This window comes from Physella acuta, unplaced genomic scaffold (genome assembly GCF_028476545.2).
Source record: "Physella acuta isolate Inbredline_101_S28 unplaced genomic scaffold, ASM2847654v3 ptg000439l, whole genome shotgun sequence".
NCBI lineage: Eukaryota > Metazoa > Mollusca > Gastropoda > Physidae > Physella > Physella acuta.
This window is the reverse complement of record NW_026731958.1, coordinates 97,103-107,857: the sequence shown is the minus strand read 5'-3', so window position 1 is coordinate 107,857 and position 10,755 is coordinate 97,103. Positions and strand designations below refer to the sequence as shown.

General features: G+C 33.8%; 1 protein-coding gene across 5 annotated transcripts; it reads left to right on the top strand.

Annotated features, from left to right (window-relative positions):
* The first annotated feature begins 1,658 nt into the window (after positions 1–1,658).
* LOC131943055 (myb-like protein A) lies at positions 1,659–10,744 on the top strand. Of its 5 annotated transcripts, none has more exons than XR_009386835.1 (3): positions 1,659–1,700; positions 6,425–6,484; positions 6,751–6,824. XR_009386835.1 is itself a non-coding variant. In XM_059303064.1 (3 exons), exon 3 carries the CDS (start codon positions 9,652–9,654, stop codon positions 10,372–10,374), a length of 723 nt encoding a protein of 240 aa, XP_059159047.1. In that variant the 5' UTR covers positions 1,659–1,700; positions 6,425–6,484; positions 9,598–9,651; the 3' UTR covers positions 10,375–10,744. The 5 variants fall into 5 exon arrangements, 3 of the variants coding, with proteins under 3 accessions (XP_059159047.1, XP_059159048.1, XP_059159049.1); XM_059303064.1 differs by lacking the exon at positions 6,751–6,824 and adding an exon at positions 9,598–10,744; XM_059303065.1 differs by lacking the exon at positions 6,751–6,824 and adding an exon at positions 9,598–10,744 and having other exon boundaries at positions 1,688–1,728.
* The last annotated feature ends 11 nt before the right edge of the window (positions 10,745–10,755 follow it).

The following is a 10,755-nucleotide window of genomic DNA, read 5'->3' as shown; positions in this document are numbered from 1 at the left end:
TAATGCAGACAGACTGTTAATCACAAATTTATTTAAAGACGTTAATTAATTAATTGATTTATTCATAGTTAAATTAACCGTATTTTTTTAAAAATGTTAATACTTTGAATAAACTTTGTGGGGATAGTGACGTCCCTTGATGTGTTTACATTTTTGGTTCAATAAAAATGGCGGACCCCATCAAAGACTTTGTGGCCCATTCAAAAGTTTAACGCGTTACAAAGCTAATTTTCTGTCGGTCATAACTTTAACAATACGTCCGTTTGCTGTATTTATTACGTTCCAACACTTATATCAATTTTCAACTGTCTTTTTCATTTAGTTTTACGATAAATTTCTCTAGATCTAAAGATCAGCTATCGAAGGAAATTTATGAATCTAGCCTAGATCTAGATCTAGCCTAGATGTAGGTCACTAGATTCAATGTAAATTCTACATCTAGAATCTATTTCAGGCCTTAATTATTTTATATAAATCTTTGTTTGGCTTATTTAAGATAAAATTTAATTTGAAAGTTAGTACTACTAGACTTATTTTTAGATCTAGATCTAGAATCTATACGCGTAAATCAAGTTGCATAAGGAGACACATAGTATAGTATAAAAATTCACTTGTGACGTCACGAGTAAATAGCTAAAATGGTAGCGTAGTCAGCTCTCATGCAGGAGGCACGGGTTCTAGACCAATATGTCAATGAAATTTTTTTTTTCAATTTTTTTTTTTAGATGTGAATGATAACGTTGCCTATCTGAACTTGGCAAGATACAGGGCAGGTGAAGTAGAGTTCATCTGTTTCTTTGTCCTAAGCATATGAAAGGATAGTGTGGTCAGATACATGCTCGGCTGGAATTGTTTTTTAAACGATAAAAACATGTTGTCTGAGACTTGGCAGGACACTGGGCAGGTGAAGTAGAGTTGAGTAGGTCACCTGTGACGTCAGTTTATGAAGGGATAGTCCGAAATCGGTGTTTTCGGTGTTTTTAAAAGATAAAAAACATATATTTGAATGTGGGGTCTGTTTTTTGTGACGATAAGTGACACTGCAGTAGCGTACCGAGGAGGGGGGGGGGGGACGGTAGGGGAGGGGAGGCGGGGGGTGGGGAGGGGAGGCGGGGGGGGGGGAAGGGGGGGTGGGGAGGTGGAGGGGGGAAGGGGGGGGGGACATATGTTGGGGCGCCAAAATGGTTTGGAAAAATAAATTGATAGGTTGAGGGGGGTTCAAATCGAAAGTTTGAGTGGGGGGGGGTGCACATCAAAAGTTTGAGGGGGGGGTTCAAATCGAAAACTTTGTCCCCGGGCGCCGGGAAGGGTCGCTATGCCTCTGAGTGACAGACGTGATGTTTTTTGATGGATGACCCCCGAAACCCACAGTTATCCAACGGATGACGGGTATTCTAGTAACAAATATTTTGTTTTAAATTATGCATATAGTTACTTCCCCTTGTTATTTTAAAAATAATAATGTATCTTATATTCCTACAAAACAAACTTGTCTTCCATTTATAATGAATATAATATATTATATATGAATATAAAAAATAAGGCCAACATCATAAATTTATATACAAATTTCCGCCGCAGTTTTTAATAATTTTACAAAAAAAAAAAATAACGATATTGAGTTGGCCTAACTTTTTTGATCTAACTTTTTAGTTTTTTTTTGTCTTTTATTTTGGTGGATTAAAAACTCAAATTAACGGGTAACTACTCCTAGAATCTAACTAACTTGTAACTAAGATCTAAATAATATTAATAATAAATAATAAAATATCTGTATGGTAATTAATTTCATCATAGTTCATACAACATAGATCTACATATTAAATTACTTAATCTAGTACGGTAAAACTCCATTTAAGCGTATTTTATTCGCCGCTTCACGTTCACCTCAGGTTGAGCGTATAATTTTAATTTTATTGTAAACACAACCGAAACACAGTAAACACACACAAACGTTAGGAAACACTTGGATTAGATCATTAGAGCTAGATCTAGAATCTACTTATTTGATAATCTATCGTTTTGGGTACGTAAAATCGCCCGCGGCTTCTAATGTACGGAAAAGTTACCTCATTATCAAGGCTTTAATACAGGGGTCTCCAAACTTTTCAGTCCGAGGGCCGCATTAACTAGTCTATCAAATTTCAGTTCGGGGGCCAGTTTCTTCCAGGCATGTCTTTGATTTTTCTGGGCAAAGTTTCTCAGCCATCACTAACAAACCTTTTTTTCTTGGACTAAAAGATCTCCGCGGGCCGGATGAGAGGACTTCGCGGGCCGCATCCGGCCCGCGGGCCGTAGTTTGGAGACCCCTGCTTTAATAGATGTATATTTTGATATTATATTTGTGTTAAATATTAGGCCTATAGATAGGCCTAAATGAATAATAAACCTAAATCAATAGCTAAATAATAATATTTAGTAAATAGATCTATATCAATATAGGCAAGAAATTAACTTTAAACAGCAGTGTTTGCGAGCAGGATTTCCTATATAAACAGCAGCCATTTGTAAAATAGAGTTGTCTTCCCCTGAATCTTGCGCTATAAGTTAACAAAGAAAGAACTTAAACAAGATGGCTGCTATAGTAAATGAGAATGGTTGCATCTGTTGGAAACATCGCTAGTCTTCATTTATTATTGAAAAGTTTTAATTCAATTGTTTGAAAACAGGTACATAAATGAAACAAGGAAACATTTTTGTATTTTTCAAAACATAAATCCTCCTCAAAATGTGAAATAATTATTAAAATTTAAGGAGTCACCTGTCTTTCACATTACTAGTCGCGGGCGATTTTACGTACCCAAAACGATAGATTACCACTTATTTTTTTGATGATTGTGAGTTTTAATTAGAAAAGGTAAAGAAAAAATAAACATAAAAAAGCATTAGTATCAGTTCCAATTAAATAGCGTGTGATCAGCGGGAGAAAAACCCCTACACTGTCGAGGGTTCACCATAGCCGTGAGTTCATACTGACTTTATTAATTATCAGCAAATGTCATAGTTTGGCAGTAGCTATTTGAAATGGTGTTGGTTTCAGTTTTGGGGTCATTGTGAGTTCATAAAAGTTTATTTATAGTAGTATTATGCGTGGGAGATACTTGTAACAATACAAACTTTGCTTAACCGCCTTGCAATAGTCATCAATAGTGAGTTTTGTACTTCACCCATTGACATGAATTGGTAATCTATCGTTTTAGGTACGTAAAATCGCCCGCGACTAGTAATGTGAAAAACAGGTGACTCCTTGCATTTTAATAATTATTTCACATTTTGAGGAGGATTTATGTTTTGAAAAATACAAAAATGTTTCCTTGTTTCATTTATGTACCAGTTTTTAAACAATTGAATTAAAACTTTTCAGTAATAAATGAACACCAGCGATGTTTCCAACAGATGCAACCATGCTCATTTACTATAGCAGCCATCTTGTTAAAGTTTTATTTTTATTGACTTATAGCGCGAGATTCAGGCGGAAGTCACTCTATTTTACAAATGGCCGCTTTTTATATAGCAAATCTTGCTTGCAGACACTGCTGTTTAAAGTTAATTTCTGGCCTATATTGATATATTTAGCCATTGATTAAGGTTTATTATTCATTTATCTATAATATTTGACACAAACATATCACAATATACTTCTATTACAGCCTTGACAATGAGGTAACGTTTTCGTACATTAATAGCCACGGGCGATTTTACGTACCCAAAACGATAGATTACCCATGAATTGATGAATATCTTAACAGACACACGAACATAGCACATTCAATATTCAAAATTTGGATTTTTCTCAAGTTTTGACAAAAGGAAATTATCAAAACCTAAAACAAAACTTCTTAAAGAAATAAGCCCAATGTTTACCTACCGTTTTTTTGTGTTTCGGTTGTATTTATAATAAATTACGCTCCATTGGAGGTGAACGTGAAGTGGGGAATAAAATACGCTAAAATGGAGTTTTACTATTAAGTACATATAGATCTAGTCTAGGCCCTAGGGCTAGGCTACTACATTTATTAGGTCATTTAATGTGATTTAACTTACTATAGGCCTACTTTTCAACTACATCAGGACATACTCATACTGTCATACTCAATACTGTTCTTCATTCTCATAGGCTAGGTCTAGATTTCTAGAGATTAGAGAATCTAGTCTAGACATTCTAATGAGTAATGATAATGTTATTACTCTGATATTGGAGGATTAAAGTAAGGAAGTGGCTATTAGGACCCGGGTCCTAATAGCCTCGGCCTCTATTGGGACCCGGCATTAAGTTCGTTAAGCACTTGTACAACCTGTATTAAAATTATACCTTTTATGTTTATTTGATTTTTCTTGTGGATTTGCTCGTATTTTGTTGTCTTTTATTGTAATTAGTTATGCGGATTATCTAGCGTTAGTTCTTGTGTTGCTATATCTAAATAACATATATTTAGCGGTATATACAAAATCATTAAATACTTAAATAAATAATCGTAAGACGTCATGGTCGAGTGGAGAACGCAGTACCTCCCGAATCTCGATCAGTTACGGGATCGGAACCTACAAAGCTCTCTATTTTGTGTGAAGTAAAGTGTATTTATCTAAGTTTAAATTCCCTATGAGTTGTGTCTTTTTTAATTATTTTTTATTACAAAATAGATTTTTTTTTTCTAGATTTAGGTTTTTAAACACGCCAATTATAAAAACATCGTTGCTCCATTGATCGCCCGCTCGCATTTTCTGGTTGGCGCAAGAAAAATACCGACACGGTGTAGCCAGGGTCACTGTGAGTTCACTTTGGTTTAGATGTGAACAGTGTACGCAGTGTAGGCGTATAGCATACGTCATAGCAAAACCATTGCTATGAGCTTGTCGAGATTTGTCGACGTCGTAGTCCCCCCCCCCTCCCCTCTCCCAAGCCAGTAAGAGGGAAAAACGGATTTAGGGTCATTGTGAGTTCAAATGTTACATCTTGCTTCTATTAAAGTGTACCACAACGCATGCGAGATATTCGTGTTCAAGAAAAAGGGGGCCCGGGATCTGTAGTCTGCAGCCTATATGAGCTATCTTATACAATTTTATATATATATATATATATATATATATATATATATATATATATATATATATATATATATAAATAATATGTATATATAATATATATATTTGGACGGACAGACCTATGAAATCAAATTACGTTTAACAGAAGAAAAAAATAAATAAAACACATTTTAACATGCGTGCTCAACATTCGCTCGGCCATAGAAGCTCATACCATAGCATAGGCCATAATTATATTATAGACCTAACGACACCTGCTCATCATAACATTTGTCAGTAATGATATCGGGTATTTAAATCAAGATCTCAACATATCATTTAGAATTAGATCTACAAGGAAAAAAATCACAACAGAAAAGATATATTCTGCATCTTAAAAGAACTTTTGTATAACTAAATCTAAACAATTCTATTGGCTGGTCCCAATAGCGCCCGAGGCTATTAGGACCCGGGTCCCAATAGCGCCCGAGGCTATTAGGACCCGGGTCCCAATAGCGGCCGTGGCTATTGGGACCCGGGTCCTAAGTAAAGTGTTTTACCCACTAGCACTACGAGGTAATCTATCGTTTTAGGTACGTAAAATTGGCAGAGATTAGTAATGTGCAAAAAAGGTGTCTCATTAAATTTTAGTAGGCCTAATAATTTCACATTTTTAGGAGGATTTAGAATCTAGAATCTATGTTTTGAAAGATACAAAATAAAAAAAATGTTTCAAAGTTTCATTCTTGCACCTGTTTTTAAACAATTGTATTAAAACTTTCAGTAATAAATTATTTAAATAAAGACTAGTGATGGTTTCATCAGACGCAACCAAGCTCATTTACTTTAGTTTAGCAGCCATTTTGTTTAATTTTGTTTTTGTTAAATTATAGTTAGAGATTCAGAGGAAATCGCTCTAATTTTAAATTTACCAATGATGGCTGTTTATATAGCAAATCTTGCTTGCAAACGCTGCTGTTTAAAGTTAATTTCCGGCTTATCTTGATGTATTTAGTCATTGATTTTGGTTTATTATTCTGTTATCTATAATATTTATCACAAATATATCACAATATACTTCTATTAAAGCCTTAACAATGTGGCAACCTTTTTTCTCATTACTAGCCTCGGCAGATATTATGCACCTAAAACTATAGATTACCATTTACTATAACTAAGTACATAGACTAGATCTATGTCTTTTAATCAATTAAAGTGTCTTATAACTTTCTTATGAAATATTAATTATGCTAACATTATTATAATTTTAAATTAATAATTATTATATATACATTCTACTCTTTACTTCGTGTTATTGCCAAAATAGTTTATTTATAGTTTCTAGTTAGATATCTAGATCTAGTAATTAAGTTTTTTATGCTTTTTATCAAATGTATTTCAGCACTGGTGTGTTACTTGAAGTTTGAAGCACTGCATTGAATGGTCTACTATTAAGATGAAGGTAGATCTTTGAAAAAAAAAATTAATTGGTACATTTTCTAAACCAAGCATTTTTTAATTTTAATTCTTTTTTTTTTATAGTTTTTATTTTATTTAACAAATTGATAATTTATAAGTTTTTTTCAACCATGTTTTTGAGGCTCAGGTAAAAGCTAGTGTTTTGTTTTTAGTTTTTATTGCTTATTATTTCAAATTTAACTTAAATGCTGGCATAGTAAATATTTACTAGTTTCATTAATAATACACAAAGAATTATTTCATTCTCAGGTGTATGCAGATACCAGTATTGATTATACAGTTTTCATGAGTGGATTTTAGTCTGGAGTTAATAAACTTTTTTTTTAGAAAAATGTCATACCAGCTTGATGAAATAAAAAGGGCAAAAAAGTCCTTGTGCCTTGATTGTCAGATGGGAAAGTTCCCAAAGTACATTTCAAAAGGACTTGCTGCCAGTTTTACAAATATGTGGGAGGGAGAAGATGGGATGATGGAACATATTTCTAAAACATTTCCACTTCCTCCTCGAGTTTTTCAAGCTAATAATAATAATGGTATCACAGATAATGGAGGAACTGACAGCAAAAAGCATAATGGTTCCTGAGACTGTGTAGCTTATTCCTCAAAACATTTGTTTTTTAATGTATACTGGCAATAACGTAATATTACATAGGTCTACATGTTCAAATTAATTTAAGAAATATTTTTTTTTGTAAGACTTCTGCCATCTAATCATTTGTGTTTTTAAGTTACCGGTATCTATTTATGTTGGGTTGTAAAAGCAAACCTTCATGTACATATGGCTGTTTTTATGCTTCAAACTGTTCATAATTATGTAAAAATAAAACAGCATACCCTTACTTTTTAAAAAGTTAACACGTTTAACAATGTTTTTTTAATTTTTAAAATCAAATTTAATGACATGGCCAATAATTCTGTTGATATGTAAATAAGAAGTATGACATTGATAATGATTTAACAGAAAACTGTTCATGTTTTGTTGGTTATGATTAAAGAAATGTTATTTTAAAATTGAAATTCAGAATTATTTGCTCTTTGCTTTCATTGAAAACAGTAGCATAGCAAGATACTGGTGATGGTAAGGGGATGGTTCAGAAAACATTCATGTGTGTGTGTAGAAAGTTAAACATTTTTTTTGGACAAATTCATATATATATATATATATTTATTTATTTATTTATATATATATATATATTATATATATTTTATATATATATATATATATATATATTTTATATATATATATATATATAATAATATATATATATATATATAATAAATGAAACATTGTTTGTACAATATTTGTCAAACAGAGACACAAGAGCTTATACACCTCTGCCTACACCTCAGAATAAAAATGTATTTGTGTTTAGCAAGTATTATTAGATTGGTGACCCAGAAATCCTACTTGTTTGATCATCCCTATGTCACAAATGCCTGGTGATGCTTGTTAAAAAATAGGCCTACCTGATGATCCAAGTACAGAAAAATAGCCAGTAATCTAAATATTAACCAACAAATTTAGCTTAAAAATTGAGATGTAATTAGAAATAATCAGTGTAGAGGCCCTCTACATATCTGAGTCTAGTCTAACTGTATAAATTGCCTGGACCAAGGATGGTGTCCATATGTTAAAATATTGTGTCAATGGCTGTATGTTTTAAATGGGTTAGTCAACTTGGCTGTGACCCTACAAGGTACATTCAAACATAGCTAGGTTACATGGCTGTTTTAAATTAAAACAAAACTATGACACATTGCTGTCATCTTGCCCTACATTTAAACATTTAAAGCTGTCATCTTGTCCTACATAACTGTGTCACACAGCTGTTATCTTGTCCTACATTACTGGATCGCACAGCTGTTATATTGTCCTACATTCAAACAGGACTGGGTCACACAGCTGTTATCTTGTCCTACATTACTGGGTCACAGCTGTTATCTTGTCCTACATTACTGGGTCACATAGCTGTTATATTGTCCTACATTACTGGATCACACAGCTGTTATATTGTCCTACATTACTGGATCACACAGCTGTTATATTGTCCTACATTCAAACAGGACTAAGTCATAAAGCTGTCATCTAGTCCTACATTCAAACAGGATTAGATCATAAAGCTGTTATCTTGTCCTACATTACTGGGTCACACAGCTGTTATCTTGTCCTACATTACTGGGTCACACAGCTGTTATCTTGTCCTACATTACTGGGTCACATAGCTGTTATCTTGTCCTACATTACTGGATCACACAGCTGTTATCTTGTCCTACATTACTGGGTCACATAGTTGTTATCTTGTCCTACATTCAAACAGGATTAGGTCATAAAGCTGTCATCTAGTCCTACATTCAAACAGGATTAGGTCATAAAGCTGTTATCTTGTCCTACATTACTGGGTCACACAGCTGTTATCTTGTCCTACATTACTGGTTCACACAGCTGTTATCTTGTCCTACATTACTGGATCACACAGCTGTTATCTTGTCCTACATTCACCACAGGACTAGGTCATAAAGCTGTCTTCTTGTCCTACATTCAAACATTACTGGATCACACAGCTGTTATCTTGTCCTACATTACTGGGTCACATAGCTGTTATCTTGTCCTACATTCACCACAGGACTAGGTCATAAAGCTGACATTTTGTCCTACATTCAAACATCACTGGATCACACAGCTGTTATCTTGTCCTACATTACTGGGTCACACAGCTGTTATCTTGTCCTACATTCAAACAGAACTAGGTCATAAAGTTATCTTGTCCTAGATTTAAACAAGACTAGGTCACACAGCTGTTATCTTGTCCTACATTCAAACAACTGGGTTGTGTGACTGTCATCTTGTTTTACAGTTAAACCTGACTGACACAATTTTTATCAGCAGAGGTTAAAGCAAGGTTTGACCTCTGAAGAGGTTTGACAGTTCTTTGAGTTGTATGTATAGCTCACCATAATCATTTAACTTAAACACAAACATTTCAAAACTTGTTATTTGCACCACTACTAGATATGTACAGTTTCATACTGTTTTGAACAATTTAGTTAAAACCTGTCTGCGCTTACACAACTGGTGTTGACATTTTATATTCACAGATGAACCTTTGTTTCTGGTCATAGTAGTTTGAATTACTGGTAGACACACAAGAAATGTACAACGTTGATGAATGTGAGCGAGCAAGGAAAAAGCTGAGGCAGATGGTCCTCAGTAATTTGGGCCAGTACAGGCGGTGGAATCTGTCCCTGCGTTGTGTAAAGGGTGGTGTTGAAGGCTGGATGGCTGGGCCGTATAGTGTGGAGGACTTCCCAAAGCCTAGGGTCACGTTAGCGAGTAAGGCTAAAACCCCTGATCCCTGTGTTAAAAATAATTACGAGGTTGAAAACCCTGATCCAAATACTGATAACGGAGTAAATAATGAAAACAAGGTTGAAAACCCTGATCCAAATAATGATCACGTTGTAAATAATGAAAACAAGGTTGAAACCCCTGATCCAAATAATGATTATGGAGTAAATAATGAAAACCAGGTCACACGTAAGAAAACGGAACACTCAACTGATAGATCAAGGTATTGGTATGTTGATAGAAAAGGTTCCCAAACTTGTAAATACAACTTAAGAAAAAAGATAAAATATCACAGTGTTGTTTTTAGTACAGGCACCAATGACAATGAACTCAATAGTCCTGACGGGTGCAAACACAGAACATTGTCCGCAAGGAAGACTAAAACGAGGCCTGAAATTCTGAATGTGATTAGCGACACAAAGTTATGTATCTCAAAGTCTAGGCTTTCAGAAAATGGTGAAGAAACCCCTAACAATGACACAACACCAAATTGGCCAAATGGTTCGGCCAACGTTATTAATTTGTAAAAATTAAAAGACATGACGGGGAAAAAAAATGTATTGTTGTGACAGATGAGTACAGAATTATGGAAAAGTAAGTACCTAAGTACTTTCTTTATTCAATCATGACCACCCTATGACTTACCTGTAATTAAATGAATATGAAATGTTCATTTGGACTTTAATATATATGATGCGGAAATAAAGTGACACCACATAGGAATCAAGGATTGTAAAAGAACTGGAGTTCAGCTGACAAAATCATGGATACTAGTGCATGTTAGTAAAAAAAAAAAGAGAGAATGTTCACTTTCCATTTAGAAAAAATTTTACAATCATTTTTACGTTTTATTTTACAACTTGTTTGATAAAAATTTATTAAAGTAAAAAGATATTAAACGTGTGTTT